The sequence below is a fragment of the Asterias amurensis genome, chromosome 22 (assembly GCF_032118995.1).
Source record: "Asterias amurensis chromosome 22, ASM3211899v1".
NCBI classification, from domain to species: Eukaryota; Metazoa; Echinodermata; class Asteroidea; order Forcipulatida; family Asteriidae; genus Asterias; species Asterias amurensis.
This window is the reverse complement of record NC_092669.1, coordinates 1594256-1610612: the sequence shown is the minus strand read 5'-3', so window position 1 is coordinate 1610612 and position 16357 is coordinate 1594256. Positions and strand designations below refer to the sequence as shown.

The following is a 16357-nucleotide window of genomic DNA, read 5'->3' as shown; positions in this document are numbered from 1 at the left end:
CTAATGCTTTACATGGGATTAGGCATACCACCATAATCAGAGTCCAACTGTTCGTGTGTTCATTTTTTTTTCCTAAATAATGTTTCAGTGTATTAATTAAGTATTATATGGTGTAGTATAGGTGAATCAGCCAAAGACGAAAATGCTGTGCTTCTGTGATTGGTTTCTTTAATATCTCTTCTTCTTCTCATTAGGCATTGTGATTAGCACAGATTAACTACAATGAAAATAGAAACAAAAAAATATGTCACAAGAAATACTCAGTGATTGTACCAATTACTTGGACCTAACCAGAATTACCCCAATAATTATGCAAATAAAGGACTGAATAAAGCAATGTTTACATTGACCCATGTGCCTGAAGGGAATCTATACAAACTTTGACCTATAAACCCTGGGCTATAATTACCACATAAACACAATTAGCAACTGACTGAATCATAGAATATTATGCGTTAACCTGTGTTATATCAACCAACGACAATATGCGTGTATGAATAACAATCCCCAATTACATGTGCGACCAAATTAAACGCAATGACAAATACAACTATTTTAGGCTTAAAATCAGTACATAAATATAACACAATCAATCAATCAGCTTTATAATTTTAGTGGCAAGAAAATCAATGCACAAACCGTTTAATAAACCTCGGCGGAAATCCCAAAAACTTTAGGCGAAGAACAATGGGCTGTTTACTTGGGAAAATCGTGAAACTAAGGCCGTGTCCGAAACGACGACTTCGGCTACAGCTACGTCTAGATCAGCGCGTCTACCAGTGTTGAAGAATAGGCAGACGCGCGCGATCTAGCCGTAGCTGTAGCCGAAGTCGCCGTTTCGGACACGGCCTAAGACTCTGACTTCCAGCCCTCGTAGCAACTGCTCGATGTGAACAGCGCCCTCAATCGATAGAAAACAAGTACCCTGAGTTTGGGTGTTACAATAGGTGTCTTGCTTAAGGACACGAGTGTCAGGACAGGGACTCGAACCCCGTACACTCAACTGGTCAGAAATACAAGAGTTTGAGTCAAACACTGAAGACCAGAGTTGGTCATACCAATGGCAAAAATAAATAACCACCATTTTGTTTTACACTGCCATTTTGCGTCAAAGGTGTTGGCTGAAAAAAAATAAACGATTTTAGCACAAAACGATGATTGTTATGTGCATTAGTCTCGTAAGATTTCCCGTTTGCTTTTGTATCTAAGTTTGCCATTCAGGGGGGGGGCGGATCCCCTCCCACTTCATATTATTACAATGATGTACAAAAAAATGTTGTGGAGTTTATTAACGTGCATATCCCGTCCAGTCCATACGCGTTCGTATATGTTTAACTAGCTTATAGAGGGCGGAGTTGCTCCCACTTCTGCTGTTCTGCGTTTAAGGGGTGGATCCCCCCCCCCCCCTCAAAGAAAAACACAGTTTATTTTTGCTCTGTATAATTTAAGGGTTTGGGTGTTTGTTCCCACTTTTTGTCGATATTTCATTCTGCCACGGCGTCTCATATGTATTTGTCGGGCTGAAAGTTGGACATGTTCACGTACATCTACAAAATAAAGAAAAAAAGACAAATAGTTAGCTGCAGTGAAGCACTATCAATACAAAGTTAAGTTTTCACATTACATTGTTCAAATTAAACTCCCCATAATTATGGAATTGTTTGAAGCTTTGCATGGTGTGGAGAAATAAGAAGAAACTATAAATGAATAGCCGGTTTGGTCTCCTGGTCTTCGGCAATAGACCTTATGCACATGACGTCATTTCAGTAGGGCGCCCTCACCTAGAGGTCAAAAGGAGGTTGTTCATTGGCCAATACTGTGCGCCGCGCATACAAATCCGTGCGTCTCGATTGTTTCGTCACCGTTTTTCCTCTAAGATGGCGGCTGGATGACGTCAATGCATAAGGTCTGTTACAAACCGGCTCTTTTCAGAGCCAGCGCTCACGCAAAAAAAAGATTTACACATGGTTTACTTATTATTTATAGTTTCTTTTTATAAACTTTCCATGTCAATAGAGGGCGTCCTCTACTTAAAAACGTAATTTATGACGTTACCGGTGCGTCTGCGATCATCACGTCCAGAGTTCTCTTAAGGCTGAGGAACGTTGGACGAGTACGAGGGACCTCTTTCCAGCACTCCTTCATGATGGAAAATCTGTCAATTTGTATAAAAGTTGTAGACAGGTATAGACATAAACAACATTTATATTTTATACAAATAGCAATATTAATAGAGCATTGCTATTTATAATGAAACGTTTGTAATAGAACGAGGTAATTCCGCCTCAGTGCCTTTGGATGTGGCACTGGGACGGAGTGAACCTTTAACAGCGATATTGGAACTTGGAGTCGACAGGTGGCAGCAGATTAAACAAAGTATAATTAATCATTCTTTACACATACTTTATGCATGCGCATTATCCAAGACCGTTGGATTTGTACTGATCAGTTTGCTCTCTGCTGCCACCTAGCGTCCACAAAAGTCCAATTTCCCAATATGGTCGGAGGACTTACACTTGTCTACTGCAATGTGCTGGGTGTGGTAACCTGTAGCCTTCAACCAAGGATCCAATGATGTCATTTGTTGTCATACCACGATAGGGATGAGCACCTAACCAAAGAGAATGAAGTTGGTTAGCTAATGACGTCAATCTTACATTCCTACGCCCTCAGTGACCAAAATGTCTACAATTGTCTTTACTGTGTTTTTGCTAATATGCATTTGTTGCTGCTGCTACTGTTTCCCAAGCTGCATGTTGTTGAGAGCATGACGCGCCAAACTACTTACCCAATGTCACAATTTCCCACAGCAGGACTCCAAATGACCACACATCGCTCATCGTGGTGTATGTGTTGTCCACGAGGCACTCCATAGCTAACCAACGGACTGGCACCAGTCCCTTCGTAGAATAAAAAACAAAACAAACAAATAGTCAATGTTGTATAGTAAGTTACAGAGTTTGTTGCCCTATGGCACAGGGCACAGAGTTATGGATGCACAGGGCCAGTCTAATGTAACTCTTATACGATGAGGGCGTTCTATGCACAGATGTAAAAGGTGTACTCAACTCTTTTGTTTTATAGAAAAGGAGGTAGGCAACAATTTAGAAACTTGTATGGGAAAGTTCATTGCTGCGATGGATTTCGACAACGAAGGTGCGTGTATGAGGCAACGATTGAGGGCGCACTTTATCTTACCATTGACGTCATTTCGTATTGCTCTGTCGCCGACACGTCACGTGCCAGTCCGAAATCGGACAGCTTGCACACCAACTCTTCAGTCAGTAGAATGTTACGAGAAGCGAGGTCGCGATGAATGCACTACAGGAAAAACAATAATCAAACAAAAATAGAACTCTCTGAAATGGCGGGAAAACTTCTCAGAACTGGAGGGAAACACTCTTAAGAGTTGGCAGAAAATGTAACCATAGACTCTACTTAAAGAGTAACTCATCCTAACTCGAGATAAGACTAGTCTTAACTCTTTGTAAAATCCACCCCAGGGGTAATAATGCTTGAGCGACGGATTTCCACAACCATATAAACCTGTTTCTAAAAAAGTAACAAGATAATCCTTGAAAGTCACCTAGAAGTGGTATTTTGTCAATATAAAGCTTTTGTCACCAATATATGTGTTTTGATGTGTGGAATATGAATAAACAATTAACTAAGGTTACAAAAAATTAGTTTCCATTTTATTTACAAATTTGAAAAAAAAGCCCGACCCGAGAGGGCGCTGTTCGTGACGTCAATCGAGGCTCGATGAATCGCATGCAGTGCCAACACAACATAGTGACTCTTGGCGCAAGCTAAAAACATGTCCTCAAAGTTGAAACAATACCTGATGTTTTGAATGTACTTGCACGTACGTGTGTTCGATGTTCGATCGAGGCAACGTCTTTCTCGATTGACGTCACAAAAGGGGTAGGCGGAGTCACCCCCACACAACTTTATTATTTTGTTTTAAACATATAAATCGTCAAAAACAATTACTCAAAAAAAAATATATTGTTCAGGAACATATACTCTAATGTTTGAAGAAAAAACATTATATTTCCAGGTGCCTTTGAAACGAGTTATGAGTTGAAACAGAGAGTTGCACTATTACCAGAAAAAAATTGCACAGGGAAACTAAAACAAGGAAGAACATTTTTTTTAAAAGACATGTACAGCGTATAGCCCTATAAAAAAAGTCATATTATTTTTAAAAGTACATTTTGTCCTACATAGTTTAAAGGGTCTGTAAACGTTTGATAATGACTTGGAAACGTGGATAGTATAATTAAAGCACTTTGAGAAATGATTCACTTCGAAGAAGTGTGGTTATGAAAAAAGTATCACTTTTTATCCCCCAATATTTGAATCTGAGAAGCGTTGCCGCGGTAACCAACAGCTAATTACTAGTCACAAGCATTGTATAATGGCATGCAATTTTGGCCGCCAATAACATGTGAAAGTAAGCAAGCTTTTTTACTCAAAATAATTATTAGCATAAAACCTTTCTCGGTAACGAGTAATGGGGAGAGGTTGATAGTATAAAACATTGTGAGAAACAGCTCCCCCTGAAGTGACGTAGTTTTCGAGAAAGAAGTAATTTTCCACGAATTTGATCTCGAGACCTCAGATTCAGAATTTGAGGTCTCGAAATCAAGCATCTGAAAGCACACAACTTCGTGTGACAAGAGTGGTTTTTTTTCTGTCATTATTATCTCGCAACTTCGACGACCGATTGAGCTCAAATTTTCACAGGTTTGTTATTTTATGCATATGTTGAGATACACAAACTGTGAAGACTGGTCTTTAACAATTACCAATAGTGTCCAGTGTCTTTTTATAAGAAGCTCTATGAAATTGGCCCCTGCTCACAGATACAAAATCACAAGACTAGTAACATTTTATTTTTTACGTACCCCCACGCACGATAAGTAATCCATGCCATTTGCTATCTGAGATGCAAACGTGAGGAGCTGGAAGGGAGAAATCGGTTCAACATCAAGGTCATCTTCTATTGACTCCTTCCAAGATAACTTATTCTTCCGCAGGAAGTCTTGAAGATTTCCTCCAGGAAGGAATTCAAGAATCAAGTAGAAAGGATCTTAGATGAGGAGGGCACGAAAAAGAAAACACGATAAAAATGTGATTTTTAATTTCGTGGTTAGCGGTGATAGAATGCAATTAGACTTGATTCAAGTCCCGTACTCGTGTGAGAGGTCCTTATAAGCATATCGCGCCAACTACACGACTAGAAAACAAACCATTATGGCAGTGAGCGCTCATCGTCAATGTGGTCCCAAGAATGGAAGAAGTTGGGGAATGCAGAGCATCACAAAACAATAGTTTTCTGGCGATGGCATGTGAATGGGACTTGAGTCAAGTCTAGAATGCAATAGACCTTTGCACTTGATGTTATACCAGTAGGGCGCCCTCACCTTGAGGAAAAAAGGAGGTTGTTCATTGGCCAATACTGTGTGCCACGCGTACAAATCTGTGCGTTTCGATTGTTTCGTCATCATTTTATACCTCTAAGATGGCGGCTGGATGACGTAAATGCATAAGGTCCATTGATCTCCACTATATTGACAATAGAGATCAATGATAAGGTCTGTACAGATTATTACTACAATTTTAACAATGTAATTGGAGCGAGTCTATGTGTGACGTATGTTTAGTTAGCAGACGATCAGCAAGTACTTTGTAGAAACAGACATGGAGCAAGTCTTTAAGTGAGTTTGTGCGTAAGTGTAAAAAGCCTATGAACAGTGAGTCGACTTGCAGCAAGTCTATGAAAAACTTGCTATGACCTGCAGTAAGTCTATGGTTGCTTCGCACGCGACTTTCCAATGAAAAATAAGAGGAAGTTGAACGAAAATGAAAGTGGGCATAGGCCTATACGAATAAATTACAAGAGTTCAAATGTACGACAAATATTTTGACAATAATTGCATGAACAGTTGGAAAAGAAATTGGGCTACAACTTTTTTAAAGGTTTCGAAATTTTACTGGGGATTTGTTTTGTTTCCTAGGCAAGATTTAATTGAAAGGCAGTGGACACTATTGGTAAATACTCAAAATAATTATTAGCATAAAACCTTACTTGGTAGTGAGTAATGGGGAGAAGTTGATAGTATAAAACATTGTGAAAAACAGCTCCCTCTGAAGTAACGTAGTTTTCGAGAAAGAAGTAATTTTCCACGAATTTGGTTTCGAGACCTCTTGGAATTTGAGGTCTCGAAAAAAAAAACATCTGAAAGCACACAACTTCGTGTGACAAGGGTGTTTTTTCTTTAATAATAAACTCACAACTTCGACGGCCAATTGAGCTCAAATTTTCACAGGTTTGTTATTTTCTGCATATGTTGAGATACACCAACTGTGAAGACTAGTCTTTGACAATTACTAATAGTGTCAAGTGTCTTAATGAACAAGGGAAATTAGAAATTAGAAATACCAGTTAACTTATACCCAATTCAAGACATTCGTTAAAGCTCACCTGTTCAAGCAAGCTTCCTTGACCATTAGCTGTGCCTCGGTGCCTTAGAACAAACTTATAGCGCTCTATACATGACTTTTATTGAGTGATTGATTGACTGATTGTTTGTTTGTTTGTTTGTTTATTGTTTGATTGATTGATTAATTGAACAAAATACCTGTTTCTATACAGTATCCCAACATGGAGACGACATTTGGATGGGCGGTCAGAGTTTCGTGGACTGTAATTTCCTTCTTGAAATCTGCCTCCATATCAGTAACAGATGACTCTGAAACGAGAACAATTCAAAGATGGTCACGATGAACCTATAAACATGAGACCTGTGATACTGGGATCCTGTGATCCAATGCCCAAGTAACCCTATGGACGAGGTAAGTTTCGTATGCATAGACGTTTGGACGCATTTAACCCATCCTAAGTTAGGATGAATTACTCGTTCTAACTCGAGATAGGACTACTCCTAATAGCGTTTCTTGAAATCGGCTGCTGGGATCCTAGGATCATGGGAGCCTTGAATCTCGGGCCACAGTGTCCCCTTAGACAGAGGGATCCCAACCGTCGATTTCACCAAACTCTTCCTATGTTAAGGGCCCTTTTAGAAACCACGGCTTCGGCTTTGGATTCGGCTTCAAGCTCCAAAATGTCATTTTAAAGTTGGAAAGCTTACTTTTCAGAATCTTGACTGCTACGGGTGTTGTGATTCCGACTTCAAGAATGTCCTTAGCGATGGCCTTGTACACCTGTCCAAAGTTCCCACAACCCAGAACCTCGAGGAGCTCGATGTTCTCGCGAGGGAACGAGAAGTCAACCTCAGGATGCTGTAATCTACTCTCCTCGAATTCCATGGTTCCCTGAAATAAAGGCTTAGCAAATTGTATTTATTGAATTCAGAAGAGGAAATGTATTTCCTTCCTTAAAGACACTGGACACTATTGGTTATTGTTGGTTATTGTCAAAGACCAGTCTTCTCACTTGGTGTATCTCAAAATATGCAGAAAACAACAAACCTGTGAAAAATTTGAACTCATTGGTCGTCGAGTTGCGAGATAATAATGGAAGTAAAAACACCCCTGGTCACACGAAGTTATGTGCTTTCAGATGCTTGATTTCGGGAACTCAAAATCTAATTATGTGGTCTCGAAATCAAAGTCTTGGAAAATTAATTCTTTCTCGAAAACTAAGTTACTTCAGAGAGAGCCGTTTCTCACAATGTTTTATCAACTTCTCCCCATTGTTACCAAGTAAGGTTATATGTTAATAATTATTTTTGATATTTTGATTATTTTTATAATTACTTCTGATAATTACTCAAAATAAATGTAAACATAAAAACATACTTGGTAAAAAGCAATGGAGAGCTGTTGGTAGTATAAAACATTGTGAGAAACGGCTCTCTCTGAAGTAACTTAGTTTTCGAGAAAGAATTAATTTCCCACTAATTATTTGAATTTGATTGCGAGACCTCAGAATTAGATTTTGAGGTCCCGAAATCAAGCATTTGTTATTTCTTCCATATCTCGCAATTTCGACGACCAATTGAATTCAAATTTTCACAGGCTTGTTATTTTTTGCATATGTTGAGATACACCAAGTGAGAAGACTGAGCTTTGAAAATATTACCAAGTAGTCCAGTGTTTTAAGAAAAAAGTGCAAAATCAATAATAGCCTACGTACCCAAGATGAAAACTCATTGTCCTGGTTTACTGTTGGAACCTCCCGATGAGGTTTTGGTTGGCGAGCGACTCTCCAAACAATCATTACGGCAAAACAGACACATACGGCGACAGAAACGGTAAAAATGACGTAGACTTTTACGTAAATCGGTTTATCCGTTGATGGCGTTCCTTCACCACCGGGCTCAGGCTTCGTAGTTGATGCTTCTGTATTGAAACTTGGATCTGAAAAACAGTTTGAGGTTGTTAGTGCTGAGAAAAAAACATGGACTCTTCTTGCTGTTGCTTGTTGCTGTTGCGAGAGAAGGTGGTACCAATGACGTAATCGTTTACGTCAATCGCATTGTCCGTGTTTCTTCACCGGGCTGCTTTGTCATAACGTTAATGAAAGTGCCTTTATTGTTTCTGTAATCAAAGTCGTACCCGAGCTAGCAATTTGAGATTGTTGGCTGAGAAATCATTTACCACTTTGCTCTTGGTTTTTTTTGTGAAACTGTAATAATAGAGGCTTACCTTTATCGATCAGATCCAACGGAAGCTCTCTCACGACGTAACTATCATTGTCTAAAAACGACGTCATGCATCTGACGCCCTCTTCGTCCGATATTGTGTTTGCATGCAATGTTATGCTTTCCGAGGTCGTCCACATGTTCGTAGCTGTACTATACCGCAAAACAACCTTTTCGCGACTCTGCGCGTCTTTTATGTTGATAATCCACGTGATCTTCGCAGCTGGGTTTGCTCCCGAGGCAGTGCAGTTGAACTTATAAATCAAACCGGAAGTCCAGTTAGCTTTAAGGGTCACGACATCCGGTGGATCTGAGAGTGGGGAAGAAATCAGACTGGTTACATAACAACTAAAAACTTTACAAATCAAAAATTGCTGGGGATGCTCCAGCTGAACATGCTAAGAACACGAGGCCAATCTTTGGCGTTATTCACGAGCCTGGAAAGGTGACGTGTCTGATGTTCAGCAGGCTAGCTCAAATAATACGATCTAGCATTTTTCTATGCTTGGAATGCAAGTATCAATGTACTTACGGAATACGTTCAGTTGAAGTGTCTTGTTGGTGTTGTTTTGCCCAGTTTTGCTGCATCTCAGAGTCGACCTAGAATCATTTCTGTACAGCGTTTTATTAAGGCATATTTGTTTTTGGGAATCCGCACCCCGTAGGTGCAATGGTTTGTCGTTCAGAAACCATTCCAGGTACTCATATTCTCCCAGTTCACCAACAGTACATGAGAACGAGGTTGTTTCTCCCTCGATCTCGTGAGGCGTCGTTCTTGTCAAATTCATCTCGAGAGAGTGAACTGCAACGAGGATGAGAATATTATAGAAAAAGAAGGTCTTTCGTGTTTTTAGGGTCTGAGTTTACTTTGCTTCTCATTGACATGTGTCCCAGTTTTTAAGCCGGTAATGTTGGTGCTATTACCATTCGTTTTTATAACAAATACAAATACAAAAGAAGAAGAAAAAACTTAAAGGCAGTGGACACTATTGGTAATTGTCAAAGACTAGCCTTCACAGTTGGTGTATCTCAACATAAGCATAAAATAACAAACCTGTGAAAATTTGAGCTCAATCGGTCATCGAACTTGCGAGATAATAATGTAAAGAAAAAAAAACCTCCTTGTCACACGAAGTTGTGTGCATTTAGATGGTTGATTTCATGACCTCAAGTTCTAAATCTGAGGTCTCGAAATCAAATTCTTGGAAAATTACTTCTTTCCCGAAAATTATGGCACTTCAGAGGGAGCCGCTTCTCACAATGTTTTATACTATCAACCTCTCCCCATTACTCGTCACCAAGAAAGATTTAATGCTAAAAATTATTTTGAGTAATTACCAACAGTGTCCACTGCCTTTAAGGCAAACGTATAATACAAACATACACAAAAGATTAAGAAACTGTTGAACACCACGATTTAGTCAGTTTAAAATAAGCAACAAAATATGGCATCACTTTAGATTGGTTGCATTTCAAGACAGGTGTTTAACTTTAACTAATTGTTATACATTTCTATAGTATTATACTATTATAAATACTCACCGACAAAACTGGTTCTTATAGAAAAGACAACGAGCAGCAGGAAATAATATCTCGCAGCCATCCTTAATTCGAAATGAATGAAAGCAAACTCTGACGAAGAAAACTTGTTTCCTTATTAGTCATTCATTTGTATCCCTTTGTTCTTAAACCAGTACTGTCTAAACCGCTGACGCTAGGGAATCAAATTTCAGTTTAGATTGAACTCTTCGATTTAGGTTTCGAGACTGAAGTGAAAATAGAGTGCACATAATATCCTGCCACAACCGGTGACCAAACTAAAAATGTTATCAGCCAATTAATCATTCAGTTTATTTTCACAGTGTCAAAATCAAAAACAAACTCAACTCAAAGGCAATGTAAATTGGAAGTTTGGAGATAAAAAGTTGTTTGATAAGATTAATTAAATAAAGATTAAGCGTGGTCATTTATGAACCCGTGGAGCTTGGAAGGTTCCGGGTCTCTGAGCAAGCTTGTGCATTGAGGCGATCATAATTTTGATGTTTTGTGGAAGATACCACTCCACGTACGAAACATGTTCCTGAAAGAACAGTTGTATTCATGATGACTCAATGCACAAGCTGCTAACAATGAAATGTAATAGAGCTGCTTAAAGACACTGGACACTATTGGTAATTGTCAAAGACTAGCCTTCACAGTTGGTGTTTCTCAACATATGCATAAAATAACAAACCTGTGAAAATTTCAGCTCAATCGGTGTTTGAAGTTGCAAGATAATAATGAAAAAACACACCCTTGTCACACGAAGTTGTGTGCGCTTAGATGGTTGATTTCGAGACCTCAAGTTCTAAATCTGAGGTCTCGAAATCAAATTCGTGGAAAATTACTACTTTCTCGAAAACTATGGCACTTCAGAGCGAGCCGTTTCTCACATAATTATTTTTACACCATCAACCTCTCCCCATTATTCCTTCGTCACAAAGAAATAATTATTTTGAGTAATTACCAATAGTGTCCACTGCCTTTAAAGTAGCTAAAGCACACAAACAATTATGATTAAAACATTTAGGTTACTAACTAAACTACCATGTCATGTGTACAAGTTGTGGTTAGTAGCTCATACAAATTTTAAGCATTTGTTTCTGCTTCAGCGGCTCTATGAAATCTGGCCAAGATCAATGGTGAACCATTCTGAATGGTGTAATGACCTCATTATAATGCATGTCCTTTAGGATAGCTCGAATAAGTTGAACGTTTATGAATTCGTCCCTATGACCCTTGACCCTATGCTCTCTGTGAAGACCTCTATGCGGAAGTGACCTTTGGGAAGGCAGTGACCTCATGTTGTTGACCTTATTTGGCTGACTTCTTATAGTTGGTGTAAACATAGTACAGTATGATACTAATTCCGGTTAGTAGCATTGTGCCGCTGAACACGAAGAAGGTAACCTTGAAGTCTCCAGTTATCTCGAACAGATATCCTGTAAAACGAGAAAATGCGTTATTTAAACTATGAATGTTCATTGGGTTGGTGTTTTGATAATTTCAACGGGCCTTCAATTATTCGCCTTTTAAAGGCACTGGATTATACCAAGTTTCCTCGTGATTTTCAGCAGCTGAATACCAGTATCAAGCAATATGCAAAAAATGGAAATTTGGTTGGTAGTCCTATTTTGAACAAAGATGAAATGTCATGCTAAGCAAATGTTTGTGCTTAGCATGAATGAATATCTCACCTGATACAAATCCAGAGACGGGATAAGACAGTCCTGTGATGAAGTTTTGCCACGTGTAAAGAAAGACCACTCTGTTATCAGTATTAGTCAGGTACCGGGTTAATATAATGGAGACTAGGAACAGACTCTCTGTCCCGGCCCCTATAATGGCAGTCACGATCATCTGCCCTACAAAGGATGCGATAAAAGGATCCAGCACATATCCAACAACAGCTAGACTTGTCCCAATCCCCATCACTGAACATTCGGATAACACTTTTGTGTGCATCACCAACGTAGCGAAGGAGAGCCCGAGAAGGTTGCCAATTCCCCACGCTGTTGTGTCGAAGGAGGACTGGTGCGCGTCTAGCCCTAGAGACAACGCGTTTGGAACCATGTAGATGACAATCCCAGCATAGCCGAATCCGCTGAACAGCTTTATCATAGTTATAAGTATGAACCGTACGTCTTTAAATACAGCTAATCCCATGGTTGAGATTAACTGACTGCAGCAATAATAAAGCCTCCTATTTTCCTCATCTAACCTGTCCAAGTCTTGATAATCCGACATCCTTAGGGCAACAGAGGGCGCTCGTTTGAATCGTGAGCTGGATGAGCGGCAAATGAGCAAACCGCATACCGTGAGATTGAAGCTCAGCCCGGCGAGGATGAGCAGAGCTCCACGCCAACCGTAGTATTCAGTCAGTGCTTGCGTTGCTGGACCGTAGACCATCATTCCGAACGGGGCACCCATCTTAGCAAGGAATGATACGAATGCGTACTTCTCGTGAAAGTAGAGGGCCATCTGGGAAAACAGTGGTTCCTTCACACACGCTGCACCCGTACCTGATCAATCAAAGAGCCAGATTAATAGTTGAAGAAATCAAACACAACAATTTTCGGAAAAGACAACATTCAATGGGAGACTTTGGAACGCTAGGTGGCAGCAGACTTACCAGGTAAATTTCCATTGTTTACGTAGTTCTGAGCACACGCGCATTACCGAGAACAATTGATTTTACATGGTAAGTCTGCTGCCACCAAGCGTCCCAAAAGTCTCCCATTAGATAGAGTCTTAAAGCAAAATGGAGACTTTAACTACCAGCTCATAAAAACATTCCTCTGAAGTGAATAGTTAAATTGTTAAGTAGGATTTGAAACTTTGCATGGTGGAAATAAGATATAGAAGAGTTTGCGGTAACACCATTTAACAACAATCTCTAAATGAGTTGGGGTGGTTCTGAAAAGAACCGTTGGATTAACTCGACGTTTCGATCAGTATGCTCTGATCGTCTTCTGGAGAAGTTAAATTGTTTAAAACGCTAGGTGGCAGCTTATAAATGATATTAAAATATCAGTTAATATGCTGCCACCTAGCGTCAAGATTACCCATTTAAAGGAAAGGAGAACTACAGTAGCCGTAACTGTAGCCGAAGACTCCGTTTCGGACACGGCCTTTATTGAGTTTTTGAGTTAAATATTATTTTTGTTTACCTGCTAGTGCAACCATGGCAACAGCTAAGACGGGGACACTGTGACTCTGCGATGCGATGGCGAGTCCAAGACCACTCAAGATACCACCAGTTACAATGACTGGACGGACACCGATGCGATGGGAGACGGCCACAGGAAATGGTGCTGAATAAAACAAAAAATACTTTTTTTTAAATAACAATAAAACCCTTTTCACATTACTCCTCCTGGGGTTGCCCCTTGGGAATAACGGTCAGCCTTTTCACATTATGATTGCTTTACCCCTGGTCTGCCCTGCCCTCTGTCTGCCGGGGAATAGCCACTCACCCCTACTCCTGACAAAAAAAAAACCTAGGTGTTCTTGAAACGTGCGACCAGAACCCCGTGAAATAGGGATACAGTGTGAAAGTGCGCCGGGGTAAACCATGGGGCAAAACAGACCCGAGGCAGCACCGGGGATGTATTCCACGGGGATACAGTGTCGTCGTCGTCGTCCTACGAGTCATGGCTGACCCTTTGTGACCCTGGTTATGATGGAGTTCCACTTCTGTCTATCCAGTGCAGATCTATAAGCAACGTTTATTGATAAGCCTGTGAGTTCTTTGATTTCGTCTGTCTAACGAAGTTTTTGACGGCCTCGTCGGCGACTACCTGCAACACATCCTCGCATAAAGATCTTCTCAAGGTTGTCTCCCTCTCTATGGATATGTGACCAAAATACTGAAGCTTGTTTTGAGGACAAGGTGGGTCTATCTTCTCCTATCAGGTTTCTAACAAAAACATTGGATACAGTGTAAAAAGGGCTTAATGTAGTGGCGTCTTATCATTCCGTGGGGATGTACTGCTGGACCCACTGAGCACGGTCGGAAGGCAGATTGTTTTACGGGTAAACTGTGTTTGGGCGGCACAGTTCTTATTTTTTAATAATGGTCTGAGAACAGAATATGGCGAGGTTTTCCCAGCCGACGATTTCACCAAACTCTTTCTAGCTTTAGATTTAATCTCTGGACAAGTTCAGTTCTGTATCCATAGACGTAGGACGCATTGAACCCATCTTAAATTATGACGGGTTACTCGTCCTATAACCCGAGATTAATCCTAGCGTTTCGTGAGTCGGCTGCTTGATTGACCCACACCCTAAAGATTAAAGCATTCTGAAAATGTACACACAATGACACATTATTTGTAGTTATAAAAAAAAAGAGAAAGAAAATAAAAGTAGCTGTTGCAAACAACTTGCCGACCAAATGGGCCGATGGTATAAATGAAAATAAAAAAAATTAAAAAATCCTCTCTAAGGCTTAAGACAGCAATAACAAAACATGCACAACAAAATTAATACACAAAAATCACGTACAACCAACGGTTCTTTTCAGAACCACCCCAACTCATTTACTGTAAAAAAAAAAAAAAAAAAAAAAAAAAAAAAAAACTGTAAAAGTAAAAATTACGGTGCTTTACCTAGAAGCTTGGTAAAGTGCAGTACATTTCACAGTGGAAGTTTTGCAAATTATCCCTTCAAGGCACAAGTTACAAAACTACCACTGCACTATGCCTGGCACCATATAGCTTGCCAGTAAGCACCTTAAATTTTACGGATTTTTTGTTTTTTTGACAGTGTAGCCATTATACATGGTGTTACCGCAAACCTTTCCAAAAACTTACACAGTAAAAACTGCATCGCATAATAGAGTGAATTAATCAGACCAATCGTCCACAGACTGGTTTTGTATTCCTGGTGGATATGAGTGATGAGAACACCGGTTGCTTTGAGGTTTCCGTAGAGTATAAACTGGGACAGGAAGACGGAAAATACAACGGGCCAACCCCAGCCTCCCTCCCGGTAGCCTTTCGTCTCCGTCACGCTCATTTTTCAAGAGCGTCGTAAAACCTTGATGATCAGCTTTCGAGGTCGCGACTTTAAGAGGAACAATACTCCGAGACGAGCTGCACCAATGATGGTTTTCTGCTGATGGTGGTAAATGACTCCACTGCTCAAGAACCCTTATCTTGATCACTAGGGATTTAAACAAAATTCTTTTCTCCGTCTTCGGTCACTTTGTGCATAACTCTCTCGGTTACGTTAATATCAAATCCAACGGAAACCAAGTTTCAAAGTCAGCATTCCAGGTAAAAATGTTATTCCCGGCCGGATGTGTGAGCCCCACACACAGCTACAAATTTTCCATTTGAGGGCGACACTGAAGTTACTTTTTGTCAAAATTTGACAACGATTCAGATGTCTTATAAATATAAGTATTAACTCTTCTTATGAAGACTGTCACACGTTGTGCATCGATTAGGAACCCGACCTAAAGTGTAACCCATACCAGTATAGCGATACACCCTATACCCATGTGTCGTCATCCTTGTGATCAGTGTTTGCATTCTAGGTGTTCGAACCCGCGGTGTCGGGTCTCGTTTGGGGAGGAGGTTACGCTTGAAAAACAATACCTTGCCGTATGGCGAGGAGGTGAGCCGGAGGTGGATGTTGGTTACTTTTTATAACCCTGACCTAAAAGGAGGTCTTAGGTTTCTTTAAAGTATGTTTTAGAAATAAGTTTTTAAATTTTCATTTCTTGTTATGATTTCAGTCCAGAGGGCCCAATGCTGGAATATCTTGAACGACCCTTCAAGTGTGTCAAAGGCCAATAATTTTCGAATTATATTTCTTGTAGGAAGACAAAAGACAAATTCGATCGGAGAACGTAGGTGACTTTTTATAGATTTTTAATGTTTATTTTTATTTTGTGTGAGTTCATAACTTCCCCCAACTAAAGAAAACAAACAATCAAAACAAATACCTCAATACATATAAGCAACAAACCCAACACCTCAACAACTGAACAAACAAAAACAGTTAAATAGTTAAACAAAAACATAAAAACAACATAAAAAACAACAAATTAACAACAAACAAACAAATATACGAACACAAAATCAAGAAACAAACATAAAACAAACACCCCATCAGCACAAACAAATGCCTCAACGCCA

The 16357-nt window shown here is 39.8% G+C and overlaps 2 protein-coding genes across 2 annotated transcripts in view; both read right to left on the bottom strand.

The window, feature by feature from the left end:
* Window positions 1–1408: 1408 nt before the first annotated feature.
* LOC139953994 (fibroblast growth factor receptor 4-like) lies at window positions 1409–10473 on the bottom strand. Its single transcript, XM_071953621.1, has 12 exons — window positions 10215–10473; window positions 9205–9474; window positions 8677–8982; window positions 8165–8388; window positions 7158–7341; window positions 6648–6758; window positions 4911–5095; window positions 3199–3321; window positions 2789–2900; window positions 2515–2611; window positions 2056–2155; window positions 1409–1547 (listed from the first exon to the last, which is right to left on the bottom strand). Exons 1-12 carry the CDS (start codon window positions 10273–10275, stop codon window positions 1503–1505), a joined length of 1818 nt encoding a protein of 605 aa, XP_071809722.1. The 5' UTR covers window positions 10276–10473; the 3' UTR covers window positions 1409–1502.
* Window positions 10474–10476: 3 nt separating this feature from the next.
* The window catches only part of LOC139953996 (monocarboxylate transporter 12-like), a 53857-nt gene continuing 47976 nt past the window's right edge, over window positions 10477–16357 (bottom strand). The window contains exons 3-5 of the mRNA XM_071953623.1: window positions 13382–13525; window positions 11909–12733; window positions 10477–11653 (exon numbers count right to left, since the gene is read on the bottom strand). Coding sequence (XP_071809724.1) covers window positions 11526–11653; window positions 11909–12733; window positions 13382–13525 — 1097 coding nt within the window. The 3' untranslated portion in view covers window positions 10477–11525. The remainder of the gene's footprint in view (window positions 11654–11908; window positions 12734–13381; window positions 13526–16357) is intronic.

Coding starts and splice junctions, on each gene's coding strand:
- LOC139953994 (XM_071953621.1), bottom strand. CDS start 10,275: ATGGCTGCGAGATATTATTTCCTGCTGCTCGTTGTCTTTTCTATAAGA. Junction 9,475..10,214: donor TATAAGAACCAGTTTTGTCG/GTGAGTATTTAT, acceptor TCCTCGTTGCAG/TTCACTCTCTCGAGATGAAT. Junction 3,322..4,910: donor ATTACTTATCGTGCGTGGGG/GTACGTAAAAAA, acceptor TTTTTCCTGTAG/TGCATTCATCGCGACCTCGC.